The sequence below is a fragment of the Bos indicus x Bos taurus genome, chromosome 7, assembly GCF_003369695.1.
Source record: "Bos indicus x Bos taurus breed Angus x Brahman F1 hybrid chromosome 7, Bos_hybrid_MaternalHap_v2.0, whole genome shotgun sequence".
Lineage (NCBI taxonomy): Eukaryota > Metazoa > Chordata > Mammalia > Artiodactyla > Bovidae > Bos > Bos indicus x Bos taurus.
In genome coordinates, this window is record NC_040082.1 from 105,373,055 (window position 1) to 105,391,768 (window position 18,714).

At 54.6% G+C, this 18,714-nt stretch overlaps 1 protein-coding gene across 14 annotated transcripts in view; it reads left to right on the plus strand.

Annotated features, from left to right (window-relative positions):
- The window catches only part of MAST3 (microtubule associated serine/threonine kinase 3), a 41,439-nt gene extending 23,496 nt beyond the window's left edge, over nucleotides 1-17,943 (plus strand). For 9 of the 14 annotated variants that reach the window (XM_027548253.1, XM_027548246.1, XM_027548244.1 and 6 more), the window contains 15 exons: nucleotides 136-344; nucleotides 1,032-1,170; nucleotides 5,771-5,903; nucleotides 6,054-6,219; nucleotides 7,061-7,162; nucleotides 7,848-7,970; nucleotides 9,055-9,164; nucleotides 11,015-11,154; nucleotides 11,677-11,921; nucleotides 12,375-12,581; nucleotides 13,067-13,293; nucleotides 13,532-13,654; nucleotides 14,417-14,553; nucleotides 14,667-14,848; nucleotides 15,863-17,943. In XM_027548253.1, coding sequence (XP_027404054.1) covers nucleotides 136-344; nucleotides 1,032-1,170; nucleotides 5,771-5,903; nucleotides 6,054-6,219; nucleotides 7,061-7,162; nucleotides 7,848-7,970; nucleotides 9,055-9,164; nucleotides 11,015-11,154; nucleotides 11,677-11,921; nucleotides 12,375-12,581; nucleotides 13,067-13,293; nucleotides 13,532-13,654; nucleotides 14,417-14,553; nucleotides 14,667-14,848; nucleotides 15,863-16,395 — 2,776 coding nt within the window. In that variant the 3' untranslated portion in view covers nucleotides 16,396-17,943. The remainder of the gene's footprint in view (nucleotides 1-135; nucleotides 345-1,031; nucleotides 1,171-5,770; nucleotides 5,904-6,053; nucleotides 6,220-7,060; nucleotides 7,163-7,847; nucleotides 7,971-9,054; nucleotides 9,165-11,014; nucleotides 11,155-11,676; nucleotides 11,922-12,374; nucleotides 12,582-13,066; nucleotides 13,294-13,531; nucleotides 13,655-14,416; nucleotides 14,554-14,666; nucleotides 14,849-15,862) is intronic. The other 5 variants (XM_027548248.1, XM_027548250.1, XM_027548254.1 and 2 more) reach the window with 2 other exon arrangements.
- Nucleotides 17,944-18,714: the final 771 nt, after the last annotated feature.

The window sequence follows — 18,714 nt, forward strand, 5'->3', positions numbered from 1 at the left end:
TTAAACCCTCGGAGAGGCTGCCTGGGTGGAGGGCACAGGCCAAGGCATGGCGTGTGGGCTTCTGGACCCAGGTCAGGTCCCGGTGCCTGCCGGGGCTTCAGCAGGCCCCCCACCCCCGCTGCAACCCCACCCCAGGGCCGTCTACCTGGTGCGGCACCGGGAAACGAGGCAGCGTTTTGCCATCAAGAAGATCAACAAGCAGAACCTGATGCTGCGCAACCAGATCCAGCAGGTCTTCGTGGAGCGTGACATCCTCACCTTCGCCGAGAACCCGTTCGTGGTCAGCATGTTCTGCTCGTTCGAGACCCGGCGCCACTTGTGCATGGTCATGGAGTATGTGGAAGGTGTGGTCACGAGGGCTTGCCTGCCTCCAGCAATGGGGAGCTCACCCCTTATCCAGGAGACAGTCTCTTCTTTGACCCAGCTAGAGTCTGCTCTGTCCTCCATGGGGTCCCAGCCTGCCTTGGTGAGAGGAAGGGCTCAGTCTGCAGTGGGGGACCCAGCAGTGGGGTTGGAGATGGGGAAGCCCAGAGACGAGTGTGAAGGCAGAAGCCTAGGGGATAGGGTAGGGGTAGGATGGACAGCCTAGGCAGAGGGGACTGGTGGGCAGAAGCTTGGAGGCTGGAATAAAAGCAAGGGAGGTCAGGAGGTGTGGGTTGGAAGGACTAGGATGGTTGGAAGCCAGGCTGAGGAGTTGTAGGATCAGGTTTCCAGCTCAGGAAAGAATAGTATCTTCAGGTAATGGCAGGAACAAGCATTTACCAAGGTAGCTGCCAGTCAAGGAGAGGGAGCATGCACTCAGGAGGCACCAGCTCTGTACAAGGGAAGGGGCTGTGCACTTAACAAAGCTGCTGCCTGCCCAGGGCAAATCAGAAAGTAGGGTCTGCATCCCCTCCTGCCCCTACCAGCTCCCCACCCCAATTCAGGACAGACTGGGGACACTGTGCCAGAGGTGGGGAGGGCAGGTGGGTACAAGTCTCGGCACAGCTGCAGAACCAAGGATCTCTGCAAGCGTGTCCACGCTTCTGCAGGTGGCGACTGTGCCACGCTCCTGAAGAACATGGGCCCGCTGCCTGTGGACATGGCACGCATGTACTTCGCCGAGACGGTGCTGGCCCTGGAGTACCTGCACAACTACGGCATCGTCCACCGGGACCTCAAGCCTGACAAGTGAGTAACGGGGACCCCGGGAGCGGGGCCTCTGGAGTGGGTCTGGGGCTGCTCGGAAGCACCATTATCTGGATCCTGCTGGCATCATGGGGCCCCGGCGGCGAGCAGATAATTAATAGATGCCTGCTATGTGCAGGGGAAAGACAGTGCACTTATGGAAGTGCTCTGGCAAAGAGGGTGCCCATGCACTCGAGCACTGCTACAATGTAACGGAAGTGAACTTGACCATATGAGGCACCAGCTGTATACAAAGGGCAGGGCCATGCACTGTGCAAAACCTCATGTGTGAAGAAAGGGACTATGCGTGTCTTGAACACCTGGTGTGTACTAGTGCAGGGAAGAGAGTCTGGGGCTGTTTATTTCAGTCTAGTGTCTAGTAAGCATCTATTGAGTGCCAGGCCCTCTGTGAGTGGCTGGAAAACACGCGTGTGAGTGTGAATGACCCCTCAGGCTTTGTAACCCCTCCATAATTTTCAAAGCACTCTCCTCCTGCATTAATTGAGCACCTGCTGTGTACACAGGAAAGGGCTGCTCTTATATCAAGTACCCTCTGGACATCAGGCAGGACATGCGAGTCTCAGGTACTTGCTGTGTGGAGGTGTGAACGTAAGCATCAAGAGTCGGCATGTTTTAGGACTTACTTTCCTGGTGGCCCAGTGGCTAAGACACAGCACGTCCAGTGCAGGTTACACAGGTTCGTTCCCTGGCTGGGGAACTAAGATCCCACGTGCTGTGCTGCGCGGGGTGGCCAATGATTAGTTAATTCAGAGAGTCTGCATGTTTTCAGGCCATCTTGTATTTTGCAAATGGCTTAGAAAACAAAACACACGTGTTTGCACTTGCTGTCTACCTTGGGCCTGTGCTCTCATTTTAAGGAGCCCAGATGGCGGCATAACTGACTCCTCACACACTGATGACTTTTGAGTTTCTAAAGCGCCTTTTTTTGCTGGTGTGTATTTATTGGTCACCAGCTGTGTAGAGGTGATCAGAGCACCTCTGCTTAATAAGTGTGTTATTAAGCGAGGACTGCGGAGAAGGCCATGGCACTCCACTCCAGTACTCTTGCCTGGAAAATCCCATGGACGGAGGAGCCTGGTGGGCTGCAGTCCATGGGGTCGCTAAGAGTCGGACACAACTGAGCAACTTCACTTTCACTTTTCACTTTCATGTATTGGAGGAGGAAATGGCAACCCACTCCAGTGTTCTTGCCTGGAGAATCCCAGGGACGGGGAAGCCTGGTGGGCTGCCATCTGTGGGGTCGCACAGAGTCGGACACGACTGAAGCGACTTAGCAGCGGCAGCAGCAAGCAAGGACTGTGTGTCAGGCCCTGAACACTGCAACTGTCTTTTTATATGAAGTGTTTATGTTGAGGTCAGCATGGAATGAACACCTGCTGTATACTGGGGACAGGGGTCCTTTTCTCCAATGAAGGTACTTGCCGTGTGGAGTTGTGAACCTGAGCCTTAAGAGCCCTGCATGTTTTCAGGGCATCTTGTAGTTTGCCAGAGGCTTAGAACAGCGATGCCCAGCCTTTTTGGCACCAGGGACCCATTTCATGGAAAATAATTCTCTCACGGACCAGGGTGGCACGGAACGGTTCCGGGGTGATTCCAGTGCATTATATATATTGTGCACTTCATTTCTATTACTGCATCAGTTCCACCTCAGATCATCAGGCGTTAGATACTCGAGGTTGGGGACCCCTGGCTTAGGAAACAAGCAAATGTGTAGTTGGCGCCTGTTGTATACCTAGGCCTCCATGGTCCATGTCGTCTGGCTGCTTGCTTTGTGCCCATCAGACCTCTTTGCGATCATCCTGGACTGGGGTCTTCCCAGTGTTCCCGAGGCAGGACTGGCCCCTCCCATGCTCACGACCCTCATCTGCAAAACGGGATGGGAAGGGGTCCAGCCCCAGAGGGTTCAGGGAGGGATAGGTCCCCACAGTTGGTGCTGGAGATAAATAATTTTTCCTTTGCAGTTCAGAAAATTTCAGGTACACCCCAAGTCAAGAGAAGGTGCATTCATTTGCTAGGGCCGCCCTAACTAAGGGCTTAAACAAAAAGAAATTTATTCTTGGGACTTCCCTGGCTGTCCAGTGGTTAAGACTCTGCACTTCCACTACAGTGGGCGTGAGTTCGATCCCCGGTTAGTGAACTGAGATCCCACATGCCGTGCAGTGTGGCCAAAAATAAATTAACTAATTAAAGTTTTTTCAAAAGAAATTTACTCTCTCAGTTCTGGAGGCTAGAAGTTCAAGATCAAAGGGTCAGCTCCCTTAGAAGGTACCAGGGAAGGATGTATTCCAGGCTTGTCTCCTGGCTTCTGGTGGTTCCTAGGCTGCGGTGGCATAATTCTAACCTTCACGCAGTGTCCCCCACTGTGTGCAAGTCTGTGTCCAAATCCCCGCTTTTTATAAGGACTCCAGTCCTGCTGGAATTGTGATCACCTGGTGGCACAGCAGGCAAGGAATCTGCCTGCAATGCAAGAGCCCCAGGAGACGCAGGTTCGATCCCTGGATCAGGAAGATCCCCTGGAGGAGGGCATGGCAACCCACACCAGTATTCTTGCCTGGAGAATCCCTGTGGACAGAGGAGCTTGGCAGGCTACAGTCCATAGGGTCTCAAAGAGTTGGACACAACTGAGCGACTAAGCACAGCATAGCACAGCAGCTAGCTATGTACTCCAGAATGACCTCATCTTAAGTAATGACATTTGCAGTGACCCCGTGCCCAGATAAGACCCCATCATAGTTCCTGGGGGTTAGGAGCTCAGCGTGTGAAGTTGGGGGATACACAGTTCAGTCCATAACGGAAGAGGGCTACAGCGTCCCACCCCCACAGCTGTCAACGTTCATCCAGTCCAGTTTCCTCCCAGGCCATTCAGTCCTCCCCACTGGGTGAGTTGAAGCAAATTCCAGGCGTTGTCTCATTTTCTCTGTGACAAGGAAACAAATTTTTAAATACCACATATAGTCAACATTCAAGAAATGAACTTTTTAAAAAAGATTTATTTATTTGTTATTTTATTTTTATTTGGCTGCACCGGGTCTCAGCTGCAGTTTGTGGGATCTAGTTCCTTTAGCAGGGATCGAACCCGGGCACCTTACATTGGGAGCGTGGAGTCTTAGCCACCGGACCACCAGGGCAGTCCCAGGAAATGAATGTCTTTGAGGCAAGGACATGCCCATAGGCACTCAGGAAACATTGGTTTGTCTTAGCAGAGGATGGCCAAAGGCCTGCTATGAGGCCTTGGTTTTTGGAGGGAGTTGGCTTAGCTGGTAGCTACACCAAAGTGTTTCTTCCACAGCTGGTATACACAGTAGTTGCTTAAGAAGCATCATTTTAAAAAACAAACAAGAACCAGCAGAGGCATGGAGTGGGCACACAGACTTGTTTCTTTCTAGAGTTGAGGTATGCAGTAGGTGTCAAATAAATGACTCCTGCGACTACTTGGATACAAACAGTGAATTCTCCAGAAATTTATTTATTTATTTTAAAATACATTTTCAAATACTTGTATTTACTTATTTTTGGCTGTGCTGGATCTTGGTTGCTGCATGGGCTTTGCTCTAGTTGCGGCGAGTGGAGGCGCCTCTCTAGTTGTGCTGCTCAAGCTTCTTCTTGTGGCGGCTCCTCTTGCTGCGGAGCACAGGCTCGAGGGCTCACGGGCTTCAGGAGCTGCAGTTCCCGGGCTCTAGAGCGCAGGCTCAATAGTTGTGGCGCCTGGGGTTAGTTGCTCCATGTCCTGTGGGATCTTCCTGGACCAGGGATCAAATCTGTGTCTCCCGCACTGGCAGGCAGGTTCTTTACCTCTGAGCCACCAGGGAAGCCCCTATTTATTTGTTTCTCATTTTATTTATTTTTGGTTGTACCTTGTGGTATGCACAATCTCAGCGCCCAGACCAGGGACTGAACCCATGCCCTCTGCCCTGGGGGCACAGAGTTTTAACCACTGGGCCACTGGGGAAGTCCTGCAGATATTTATTTTTAAATGGGCAGGTGTACCCAGGAGGTGCATGAAAACATGACTTTATAAAGCTGATGCATGTGATTTTTATCACTTAAAATATTTATATATTTAAACTTGCAAGAGAACAGGAACAGCAGCGTACATGATAGGTGTGTGAGTTTTAAACAACTGGTGCACCCATGAGGGGCACAAATATTTCTGTATATAGCAAGTGCTAAAGACATGTTCACTTCACAGTAGGTGCTTGCACAATATTTAATTTGTTAAAAATAATGGCTGTAGGTACAAAAATATGCTGTAGCTCTCCTGCTAGGAGGTGTTCAGGACATGTTTTATTGCCTAGTAGGGAAATGCCATGATTCTCAGGAACTTGATTTTTGCACAGCATAGTATACAGTAGGTGCTCAACGGTAATACCCGATGCACCCAGAAGGTGCACAGAGATGTTTGCCAAATTTGTAATGTTCCCCGAGAACCTCTGTTTCTTTCAGTAATGTAATCAGGCGTAGGACGTGTGTTCCGACCCTTGGTGGGGTTGGGCTACCTTGGATGGGACAAAGTTCGTGATGGGGGGCGGCAGGAGCAGCCAAGTACCCCCCAGCCCTGAGCGCCCCACCCACCTGCCCACAGCCTGCTCATCACCTCACTTGGCCACATCAAGCTCACTGACTTCGGCCTGTCTAAGATTGGGCTCATGAGTATGGCCACCAACCTCTACGAAGGCCACATCGAGAAAGACACCCGGGAGTTCGTGGACAAGCAGGTGGGCAGCCTCCCCCTGCCCAAAGCCCAGCCCCGGGCCATGGGGAGACTCTGCAGCAGAAAGGCGTATGTGAACCCTTCCCGTGATTCTCCCCACCCTCCCTTCCCCGACTGGGAGCCGCCCTCAGTTTCCCTGTCCCGCCCGGCCCAGGTATGCGGGACGCCTGAGTACATCGCCCCCGAGGTGATCTTCCGCCAGGGCTACGGGAAGCCAGTGGACTGGTGGGCCATGGGCGTCGTCCTCTATGAATTCCTGGTGGGCTGTGTGCCCTTCTTCGGCGATACCCCCGAGGAACTCTTTGGCCAGGTGGTCAGTGGTGCGTTCCCCACCCCCGTGGCCCAGGTTTCATCCCTGTGTCGGGGAGGGGAGCAGCCCCCGTGTGGATAGATTGGGCACCTTTGGCATGCCAGGCCCTGGCTGAGCACTGGAGATACAGCCAAGGGCAAGATGGACAGTAAGGGAGATAAATAAGCAAACTATGGAGGGACTTTCCTCGTGGTCCAGTGGTTAAGACTCCACCTTCCTGTGCGGGGCTAGGGGTGGGGGGTTCGATGCCTCTCGGGGAGCCAAGATCCCAAATGCCCCCCTGGTGTGGCCAAAAAAAAAAAAACAAAACTGTAGAACAATCAGAGGCAAAAATGCAGAGGAAGAAAAGAAGCAGGAAGAAGGGAGGGTGTGGGGTGGCAGGTGTGGGGTGGTTAGTCACTCAGTCACACCTGACTCTTTTGCGACCCTATGGATTGTAGGAGCCCAAACGGGCTCCTCTGTCCATGGGATTTTCCCAGGCAAGAATACTGGAGTAGGTTGCCGTTTCCTCCTCTAGGAGCTCTTCCCAACCCAGGGATTGAACCTAAGTCTCCTGGGTCTTCTGCATGGCAGTGCAGGGAAGCCCCAGGTGTGGGGTAGAGGAGCTGTATTAAAAGAGTCACAGAGAATGACACTGGGGTGACATGTGAGCAGAGTTTTAAAGGAGCAAGAGATGGAGGAAAGGAAGGTGCTCAAGGCAGAGAGCGTGGCCAGAGCAAAGGCTGTGAGGGACCAAAGCTGGAATGCTGAAGGAGCAGAGCAGGCTGATGGCTTGGAGTGCAGAAAGCAGAAGGGCTAGGAGATGCTAGGAAGCACCAGCCCAGCTTCCTCACTCTCTCCTCTCACTTCAGACGAGATCATGTGGCCAGAGGGAGAGGAGGCCCTCCCAGCCGATGCCCAGGACCTCATCACCAGGCTGCTCCGACAGAGCCCACTGGACCGCCTGGGCACTGGTATGTTGGAGTGGGTGGGCCGGAGGCTGGAGTAAGCATGAGCTCTATTTGAGAGGCTGCATAGAGGAAGGGGACTTGAAGCTGGGGTTTTGAAGGATGCATATGAGCTCACTAGGAACTTGCATAAGACTGAAAGTAGCTGGGTCTAGTGCAGACATGGGGCACTGAGGCTGTGTATGGGAGCCCGCCAGGTCACCATGGGCTGTGTCCTAAGGTCCCTAAGGACCAGCGCAGTGGGTCCCACTGTCCAAGTTTCCCCAGCCACCAAAATGGTGATAAGAGGATTATTTAATACTGATGCAGCCACCCAGTATGTGGCCACTACGGATCACTTTCAGGATGAAACTTGGCCACTGGAGAGGACCACGAGCGCTGAGGTTGGGGAACAGGATACATTTGTGCAGTCGACTCTGCTCGTTGGGGTAGAAACATGTGGACAGGGGCCCTGGAAGGAATCTCTCCTGAGGTCCTGGGGTTTCTCCGGGTGTTGGGATCTCAGAATCCAGCCGAGGGAAGATCAGGGCCTAGGTTTTAGCCATACCTTGGTTCCCCTCTGGGCTCTTAAACGATGGCTGTTTTCCCTTCCCATCTTTGTGGCTCTGCACTGGCCAAGTTTGGGTTCATAACTGGCCTAGGGGGTCGTGGGGGGTGGGGCCCAGCAGGGCTCAGCTGGCTTTGTCTGCAGGAGGCACCCACGAGGTGAAGCAGCACCCCTTCTTCTGGACGCTGGACTGGGCCGGGCTTCTGCGACACAAGGCCGAGTTCGTGCCGCAGCTGGAAGCGGAGGACGACACCAGCTACTTCGACAGTAAGCGGGGGCCCAGGAGACGGGCTGTGCTGTCCCGTACTCTCCTAGGGCAGCAAGGGGTCTCTGCCAGGGTCCCCATCCCAGCTCGGCGCCTCACACTGGGCCTGGAGCTTCTGACTTGCTGAGCTTTCCAGGACTCTGGGCGTATGTGTGCTGGCTGCCCCACCCCCCCACACACACCCCCCTGCTAGGATTTCCTTTGCATCTGAGCTCAGGTACTGCAGCACCCCCTCAGGTTGCAGGAGGGGACACCAAGCTACTTAGGGTGGCAGACCCTTTTCTGGGATCCCGCATCAGGTTCAGCCTCCTGAATCTCAGTCCTGACCAGGCATGGAACCTTGCCTGTCATACAAGAGGGTGGGCTGCCTCACTCAGCTTGGGTGGAGGTGCTCCCCTCAAGCACTTCAGATGGGCTCAGACAAATCTCCCTCTTCCTACGTGGGGCTCTGGCCAATCCCAGAGTAAATGCTCTTGGCTTCCAGCGCCTCCTCCAGAACTGGATGTGTGACCTTGAGCATGTCAGAGGTCCTCTGTGAACGTCTGTTTCCTTTTCTGTAAAATGAGGAACATCTTTTATGTTTGAGCTGTGCAGTGTTACCTAGCTCTAGGGGACCCATCTCAAGAGTGAGGAAACTGAGACACAGGAATTCCCATCCACGGCCCCACAACTTTTAGGGACACACCTGAGATTTATTCCCAGACACTAAATCTGCCAGGGGTTCCCTGGTGGCTCACAGGTAGAAAATCCACCTGCCAATTCAGGAGACGTGGGTTTGATCCCTGAGTCGGGAAGATCCCCTGGAGGAGGGCACACAAACCCTTCCAGTATTCTTGCCTGGGAAATCCCATGGACAGAGCAGCCTGGCAGGCTACAGTCCATGGGGTCGCAAAGAGTCGGACATGAATGAGCAACTAAACAGCAGCTGAATCTGCCACCCAAGTCTCCTCTGCCCTTAAACATACCAGGCATAGTCCCACCTCAGTGCCTGTGCTCTGACGGTGTCTCCCCACCCGGGAGCCCTCCCCACATCACCCCTGTGTCCACCTCCGGGGATCAGGTGGGTGATGCCTTTCCCTCCTGCAGCCCGCTCGGAACGTTACCGCCACCTGGGCTCTGAAGATGACGAGACTAACGATGAGGAGTCATCCACAGAGATCCCCCAGTTCTCGTCCTGTTCCCACCGCTTCAGCAAGGTGAGCCCGGGATCCTGGGTGTAGCTGGCACTCAGGAAACAGGGCAAGGTGTTTGTTTGGGGTTGTTTTGTTTCTTTGGGCTGTGTCAGGCCTTAGTTGCGGCATGTGGAATATTCACTGCAACCTGTGGGCTTCATCTCTAGCTGAGGTGCACGGGCTCAGCAGCTCACGGGCTTAGTTGCCCTGAGGCATATGGAAGGTTAGTTCCCCATCTTGGGAATCAAACCCGTGCCCCCTGCATTGCGAGGGGATTCTTAACCACTGGACCATCAGGGGAGTCCCTGTTTGGGTTTTTGGTTTTTTTTTTTAATTTTTGTTTTCATTGTAGTGAAATATATATAACATAAAATATACTATTTTAACTTTTTTAAACTGTACAGTCCAGTGACATTTAGTACATTCACAGTGTTGTGCAACCATCACAACATTTATCTGGTTCCAGAACATTCCATCATGCCCAAAGAGCAACTTTGTACCTGTGGGCAGCCACTCCTTATTTCCTCCTCCTGTCTCCCCCTCCCTCACCCCTGCTTTCTGCTTCTATGCATTTACCTGTTCTGGACATATCACATACATGATGTATGTATGTGATACATATCATGTATCACCCAGTCCAGCGTCCAAAAGAAGGGGTGCTGCTTCACCTCGTGGGTGCCTCCTGCAGACAAGGCCGGCTGAGCCCTGCTGATGCCCACCCCCCACGACCCCCTGGGCCAATTATGAGCCCAAACTTGGCTAGCACAGAACCACAGAGATAGGAGGGGAAAACCAGCCGTTGATTAAGAGCCTGGAGGGGAACCAAGCTAGGGCTAGAACCTAGGCCCTAATCTTCCCTTGTCTGGATTCTGAGATCCCAACATGAGGAGAAACCGCAGCACCTCAGGAGAGATTCCTTCCGGGGCCCCTTTCCACGTTTCTACTCCATACACTCTGTGGGCTTTCGTGTCTGGCTTCTTCTTCTTCTTTTTTTAATATTTATTTATTTGTCTGTGTGGGCTCTTAGTTGCAGTGCGTGGGATCTAGTTCCCTGACCAGGGATCAAATCCGGGCCCCCTGCGTTGGGAGCTCAGAGTCTTAGCCACTGGACCACCAGCCAAGTCCCTGGCCTTTTTTTTTTTTTTGGCTTCCCTGCATGGCTTGTAGGATCTTAGATCTCTGACCAGGGATTGAACCCAGCAGCAATGAGCACTCGGAGTCCTAACCACTGAATCACTAGGGAAGTCCCTGTTTCTGGCTTCTTAAGGCTGATCTACGTGACAGCGTGTCAGTATTTCACTCCTAGTTATGGCTGAGTAATATTCCACCGTGTGACTGGACCACAGTTTTGTTTATCCGCTCATCAGTTGATGAACCATTTTGCCTTTTTCCACTTTGGGGCAATTGTGAATAGACCTGCTATGCTGGGTGTTACTTTATAGCGTCATTAGTTTCACTCAAGTTCCTTCCTTTGTTTATAATTGGATCAGAAAACCTGCACAGGGACTTCCCTGGCGGCCCAGTGGTTAAGACTCCAAGCTTCCACTGCAGGGGGCATGGGTTCAATCCCTGGTGGGGGAACTAAGAGCCTGCATGCCGTGCAGCATGACCTAAAAAACCCCCCAAAGCCTGCACTGCTTATGGGCCTGGGCCCCACGGGTGGGAAACTTCAGCCAGGGCGCCTTGGTAACCAGGCCTGTCAGAGCCTCAGTCTCTCCATCTGTACAGTAGGGTAAAGACACTGTGTCTTTAAAGAAGTGGTGAGAAAGGATTTGAGGAAATGACTCAGAAGCGTCAGGCATGTAGGAAGCACTCAACTGAGCCATCCCCCAGGGATGCGGTTGTTGTGACTGTTATTTTTAATTGCTTCCCAGGTCTATAGCAGTTCTGAGTTCCTGGCCGCCCAGCCCACCCCAACCTTCGCTGAACGGAGCTTCAGTGAGGACCGGGAGGAAGGGTGGGAACGCAGCAGTGAGGGGAACTATGGGCGCCGGCTGAGCACCACTGAGGTCCGGTAGGTGGGCTGGGGAGTGGAGCCTGCTGGGAGGTGGAGCCACCAAACCCAACATTGGAAAGAGCTGCCCAGTGGCCCAGTAGAAAAGGGTCACACATATTGGCCAGCCTATCAGACCCCTGCCAACCTGGCCTCTATCATCTCTCCCTTTGGATTTGCATTCCTAACCATACTAAAGGTAAAAGCAGCCATATACCATCATGCTTCTAGGCTTTTGCTTGTTTCCTCTGCCCAGAATGCCCTTTGCTTATGCTCATGAAGTCTCATTCATCTGTCAAAGTCCAGACTCAACACAAATAATCAGTGTCTGTTTGAGGAGGGGCATTGGAAGCTGGGTTTTAAAAGATGAATAGGAGTTCTCTGGGCAGTCACAGAGGATGGAGCAGGCACAGGGAGCTCACTTTGTCTTTACAGATTACCTCTGACTCTAGGCTGAGGGTTAAGATGCAGCCACTAGAGGAGACTGGGTGCTCTGGGGTGAGGGCACCAGGCAAGTGTGACACAGGCTGTTCCCCACTACAGGCTGAGATCCTGCACATCTTCTGGTTCATCTTGCCACTCATCCTCCTCCCAGCCTGAGCGGGGCCCTAGCCCATCTCTCCTGAACACCATCAGCCTGGACACGATGCCCAAGTTTGCCTTCTCATCAGAGGATGAGGGAGCTGGCCCCGGTCCTGTGGGCCCCAAAAGGCCCATCTTCATTCTCGGGGAGCCCGATGCTCCCCCAGAAACCACCCCAGTGATACCCAAGCCCTCCAGCCTTTCTGGTAGGTAGAATCCAGGATGGGAGCAGTAGTCTTATGGCAAATTTCCCACAGGAGGGACTATTTAAGATGGGTTTTGAAGGATGAGTAGGAGTTCTCTAGAGAGAACATTCACTTGTCTAACAAAGGCCTCAGTCTAGGGATGATACCCTCAGCTTCAGTGGATCAGGACAGGAGAGAGGAATTGAACTGGGGAGCTCTGAGAGTGGGAGTAGGGATCTAACTGGAATGAGGGGAAGGCTTTGTGAAGGAGGGGACCTGAAGAATGGAGGTTCCCAGGGAGAGCAGTGCAGGAAGGGTGTGCAAGAAAAGGGAACAGCCTGTGTAACAGCCAGGAGACTGGACCGTGTGCATGCCGACCAGGAAGGAAGGGGCTTTGCCTTCTGAGGGCAGAAGGGCCACATGGTAAGCTGGAGGGTGGGGCAGACTAACCCCCGACCCTGTTGTCCCTCACAGCTGACACCGCCGCCCTCAGCCATGCGCGCCTACGAAGCAACAGCACCGGTGCACGACACTCCACGCCACGGGCCCTGGATGCTGGCCGGGGCCGCCGCCTCGGGAGCCAGAGAGACTCTGCCCCCGAGAAATCCAGGACCTCCCCCAGCGGAGGCCGCGTGCCCAAGTCAGCCTCGGTGTCCGCCCTGTCGCTCATCATCACAGCAGGTAACACCCATGGCCCAGCCTTGTCTTGGAGTGCCTGCCCACGTCCATTTTTAACTACAGGGTGGAGGCAGTTTTGGCCAGTGGTAGCTGGCAGGAGTCCTTCCAGGTGATGTGGGGGCTGCTGTTTACGGCTGAGCCCAGGAGAGGGGAAGCAGCAGGGGGAGGGGACTGGCATTCTTGGCAGTGGGCACTGCATGTGCCAAGACTTGAAGGGGAGGGGGAAGGTGTCTGGGGGCATTGAAGCAGCAGCAAAGCAGCCAGAGTGATCAGTATGGGAACTTCCCTGGTAGTCCAGTGATTAAGACTCTGTGCTCCCACTAGAGGGGGCATGGTTCGATCCCTGGAAGGGAACTAAGATCCTACAGGCCGCGCGGTGGTCAAAAAACAAAAACATGAAACAGCCATCAGTGTGCAGGGGGAGGGGAAGGTGCCTTGTGAGGGGCCCCCCAAGGCAGTGACCCCCTCCCTGAACCTTGTCCCTGCAGATGATGGCAGCGGTGGCCCCCTCATGAGCCCCCTGTCCCCACGCTCACTGTCCTCTAACCCATCGTCCCGCGACTCCTCTCCAAGCCGAGACCCTTCCCCCGTGTGTGGCAGCCTGCGGCCCCCCATCGTCATCCACAGCTCAGGCAAGAAGTACGGCTTCAACCTGCGGGCAATCCGCGTCTACATGGGCGACAGTGACGTCTACACTGTGCACCACGTGGTGTGGGTAAGTTGGCCCTGGGATGGGCAGGAACAGCCGGACCTGGTTGGAGTCCAGCTCTGCCCTGGTGCAGGGCTTTCCTTGCAGAGCTGCGTTTGTTAGTCTGGGAAAGCTGGGAAACCAGGCAGAGTGGAAGCATCAGCTTGCTGGGGGCCCGAGGCTGACTCAGCTGGGCTGGGGTCTCTGTCTGTGGGGCCCAGACCACTGACCGTCTGCCCCCCGTGCCCCGCTACCCCCACCCCAGAGTGTGGAGGAAGGAAGCCCTGCCCAGGAGGCAGGTCTGCGAGCTGGGGACCTGATCACCCACATCAATGGGGAGTCCGTCCTGGGACTGGTGCACATGGACGTCGTGGAGCTGTTGCTGAAGGTGCAGCCCTCTTCCCCCTACTCCCACCACCCACCCCGGCCTACCCATAGGGCTCTGAGCCCCCACCCCTGGTCCATCCTCAAAGTACCCTGATCTCCCCGCGCTGCTCCTGTAACCCCCGTCCCCTCCCCTTTGTCTCAGGTGCTGATTCCGTGTGGTTCTCCCCCTCCAACCACAGATTCCACTTGGGCCCTGCATTCTTCTCCCCTCTGCTTCTTTCTTCTCTTTTTCTTCCTTCTTTTTTATTTTTTTGGCCAAGTGGCATGCGGCATCTTAGTTCCCTGAACAGGGATCAAACCTGCACCCCCTGCAGTGGAATTGCAAGTCCTAATCACTGGACAGCCAGGAAAGTCCCAGCTTCCTTCTTTAGCCCTCTTATATCACCCCTCATAGCCACTCCTCCAGGAAGCCCCCTGGGGCCCCACTCCTGACCTTCCCTCTGGCCCACCTTGACCCTGTGGGGGTGGTATCTGGGCCATCTTTGCCTCCTGCCTCCTTGAGGGCTGAGGCCCAGGGGAGGAAAGGTGGGCACAAGTGAGGAGGCAGGCCACTGGTTGGATAGCTCCTGGGACCAGTGGGTGAGTCGATGGCTCATTGGATGGATGGACAGATGGCACACATCCATCTTTGGCCCAGTGAGTGCGGAGGCCATTAGTTGAGAAATGGGTGGTTAGGATCCAGGGCTTTTGATGGACGAGTAGGTGGGTGGAGGTATCACTGGCTAGGAGGCACACTGGCGACCCCTCGCCATCCTTCCTGCAGAGTGGCAACAAGATCGCCCTTCGGACCACAGCACTGGAGAACACGTCCATCAAGGTGGGCCCCGCGCGGAAGAACGTGACCAAGGGCCGCATGGCGCGCAGGAGCAAGCGGAGCCGAAGGCGGGAGACACAGGACCGGTGAGCGGTGGGCTGGCCCCCATGGAGGGTTGATGCAGGACGCATGGCATGGTTGGGCAGCCCCAGCCACTGGGGGGCGGGACTTGTGGAGAATCTGGGTTTCTAACCCCTAGGCGGAAATCGCTCTTCAAGAAGATCTCAAAACAGTCGTCCGTGCTGCACACCAGCCGCAGCTTCTCCTCTGGCCTCCACCAGTCCCTGTCGTCCAGCGAAAGCCTCCCAGGCTCCCCCACCCACAGCCTGTCCCCCAGCCCCACCACACCCTGCCGCAGCCCGGCTCCCGATGCCCCAGCAGGTGGGTGCACCCCCCAGAACCATCCTGGGAAGAAGGACCACACGGGGCTGCAGTGGTTGGCCCAGGGAGGGGGGGCGAACAGAGTTGGAAGGATGAAGTGACGTGATGAATGACTGCCTCAAAGGCAGCCTGGGGTGGGCAGGGCGGGTGTGAGGGCAGGGAAAGGCGTGTCCAGCAGAAGGGAACATCACAAGCAATGGGCGTCTAGATAAGAGGGATGCGGAAGCTAGAGGGAGGCTAGGCAGAGGGGATTGGGGGATGGATCAAGCCAAAGAGCTGGGCTTAAATTGGGGTGGGGGGCAATAGGGAGCCACAGAGAGTGAGTGAGCCAGAGAAGATATGGAAGGATAGTTCTAGAGCAGGAAAGGATGGTCCCCCTGAGGTTCCCCAGTCTGTGAGAGACAGCCAGAGATGGACATCCCTGTTTCCACTGGGTTAGCATCAGTCTAGAGGGAGAGAGAGACAGGCTGAGGCAGTCCACAGAGGAAGGAAGGCATCCTAGAGGAGAGCCACAGAGCTGCTCTCCCAGGAAGCCCTCCCTGCCTTCTGAGGGCCCCACTGCTGTCTCTCTCTCTAGCCTTCCCTGACCTCAAGGGGCTGGGGTTATCTATGCCATCGTTGCCCTCCTTAGACCCCTAGACCAGCCTCTGAGGCTGAGGCCTAGGGGTGGAGAGTGGGTACAGGCAGAGGCAGGGCCCTTATTGGATAACTTCCTGAACCAGTGGGTAGATGGCTCATGGGATGGACAGATGCACAGTGGACAGGTACCTTTGGCCGAATGATTTGGTGGGACATTTAGATAAGAAGTGGGTGAAAAGGTGCTAGAGCTTTGATGGTTGAATAGGAGTTTACCAGATCTAAGCCAAAGGAAGAACTCGTGCAGACAAAGGGAAAACCAGGCCTGATAGGTGACCACATGCCTGGAAATGATATGGGCTTTGCAGTCAGTCCCAGGGCCCACCTCGAGGCTGGGACATTGAGACTGGTGGCCTGACCCTCCGCTGTCACCCGCAGACACAGCGTCTCCACCCAGTATATCCCCAAGCTCCAGCAGCCCTGCATCTCCAGCTGCCGCTGGCCACACCCGCCCCAGCTCCCTGCATGGCCTGGCCGCCAAGCTCGGGCCACCTCGCCCCAAAGCCGGCCGCCGCAAGTCCACCAGCAGCATCCCACCCTCCCCACTGGCCTGCCCACCTGTGCCTGCACCCCCACCCCGCTCACCCTCACCCCTGTCAGGGCACCCGCCTGTGCCTGCCCGATCCCCAAGGCTGCGCCGAGGCCAGTCAGCTGACAAGCTGGGTACAGGTGAGCGACTGGACGGGGATCTGGGGCGCCGCAGCCGAGGGCCGGACTCTGAGCTGGTGATCATGCGACGGCTGCATCTGTCTGAGCGCCGAGACTCCTTCAAGAAGCAGGAGGCTGTGCAGGAGGTGAGCTTTGATGAGCCACTAGAAGAAGCCACTGGGCCACCCACCTTGGTGCCGCAAATTGCCGTGGAGGGTGCTGAGGCTGTGTCAGGAGCCCTTGGACCCTCTGGGAAAGACTAATCTACCTGGCCTCCCCCTGGCCTGGCAGTCAATGCATTTTCTGTGGAATGTGTTTTCCATAAACTGACACCTGGATGGAGACTGAGCCACCAGCCTTTGACATCTGAAAGAAGAGAGGTCATCGCAGTTCTTGCTGGAAGGTGTAGACAGTGCCTCCTTAATGTCCTGGAGCTGGTCGATCTGGGGCCCCTAGGGGCAGGAATGGGAGACTAGGGTGGCATTGTAAATAGCAGCAAATCCCTGCAACTAATTTATTACTTTTTATAAACGATAGTCAGACTGAGTCGCCACCCTTAAGGCGGCTGCCCGGGTCTTGCCCCAGGCACCTGGGACCCATTTGTAAACCCTGCCCCCCTGGGCTGAGAAGGAAGCACTTTGGACAAGTCAACGCGTGTTCATGTTTTATGGTTTTTCTGTTCTTTTAAAGTTTTTTTGTGTATTGTGTTACTTAACCCATCCCTGACTTAAGACCCATACATTTGAAGGGATGCAGCCTAGCTTATCAGTCCAGGCCCAGTTTGGATGACTTGGAGAGTCTGTAAACAATTCCCCTCCACCACAAAACGAAGTAATTCTGATGATGGACTGGATTCTGCAGGCCACTTCCCACCATCATGGCCTCCATCTCCAGGCCAGCCTTGCTCGAGTCTGCCTCCAGTTCTGTAGGCTTAGGGGTTGTGGGAACTGGGGCTTTGATGTATGAGTAGAAGTTCACCAAATATAGACAGAGGAGTCATGCACTTCACAGGCAGACACTGATGCCCCAGGAGGCAGAGGCCTCAAAGGGCACTGCCAGGGTAGGGGAAGAATGTCCACCCTGGACAAGATTGTTTTGTATTTGATGCCTACCAGGGTGAGAACTTGACCATGATGTGTCTAAAACACCCCCTGGGAAGTGCCCTCGATATGTCAGAGCCTTGCTGGGATGAAATCCGAATAAGAAAATCCAACTGGGGGTCAGTGAGGCCCAAGTTGCAATCTTGGCTTCACTGGCTCTGGGAAAATGGCTTCCCCACTCTGTGCCTCAGTTTCCTTGTGTTTACAAAACTAATACTAATGACTATTTATTAGGCACCTACTGTATGCCAAGCGCTTTTACTTGTGGCTTCTCCCTCAGTCAGTCTTCAGAAGGCTGGAGGTGGTGTTGTCCTCCCCATAACTAAGGCCTGGCAAGGGGCACAGACATGCCCCACACTTTCCTGGTAAGAGTCATGCAGCCAGCCCCTGTCCTGGGCATTGTCAAGGGAGCTGTGGAGAATTTGTTGTCAGATACAACAGACTCCAACTCCAACCCTCTCCCCTGAAATGCTGTGTGACCCACCGGGCATCTCAGAGCCTCCATTTTCCATTGGGAGATGGCTAACGTAATGGCTGTGTCCCACATGATAAGGGCACTTTCCAGGCTCTGCAGCCCACTCTGCGTTCCTTCCGGAGACACCCACACAGCACTGCCTGGTGTTGGAGCTAGATCAAGGCTGTGCATGACTTTTGCTCCCGCCTTCCATCCTGGAGCTGACAGTGAATAAAAGCTCACATTTACAAAGAGGAGGTCCGATGTCTGGATTTCTGAGGGGGTGAGAAAAGGGTAAGGGAAGAATGGGGTGGGGTTGGGATGAAAATGGACCCTTGGCTCAAAGTCACCTGAAGTGGGTTTTGAAGGCTGCTGGGAGTTCACCATTGAGATCCTTCTTGATGGATGCCTTCTCTGATCCAGGGCTCCTGCTACCCTCTCCCGGTTGAGTACCTATCAAGGGCTCTGTCCCTAAAAGCTTCATACAGACACCGTCTGGGCCTTGAAGCCGTGATAATAAATAAGCCATCTTTGCGACCTTTTTATACTGGTCTTCGCTTGGGCTGTGCCCTAAAATTCCCCTCACCACGTCGGAACCCAGCCTGAGCGCGTTCAGATTACTTCTGAAGTGTTAGGAAGGGTCGGAAAGCTTTGGCCACGCCCCTTGTCTCCGAGTGTCTTCGGCTCTTTCCGGAAACAGTCGTACGCCTGTGGGCCGGCATTGGGGTAGTTCTCTCCGCCCGCGAGTTCAGTTGTTTCTAGACGCTCTGGGCTACCATGGAAACCCCGGCTTTGAAGCCTGATCCCTTCTCGGCCCTCAGCTTGTTTCCTGAAAGGTTCAGCTTTCTGTGGCGAGCTCCTTCCACCTAAATGCCACCTTCAGTTCCTTGAGCTCAGGGCCACCTCACTTGCTCTCGGGAGCCGTCCCTGCTTCGGCAGTTTCTAGAAGTGGGTAGTCGCCTCTGGATCTAAGTTCTCAGAGCCTCATTTGAGGTCAAGCCCATTTGGTTCTTTCCAGTAAGTTTCCG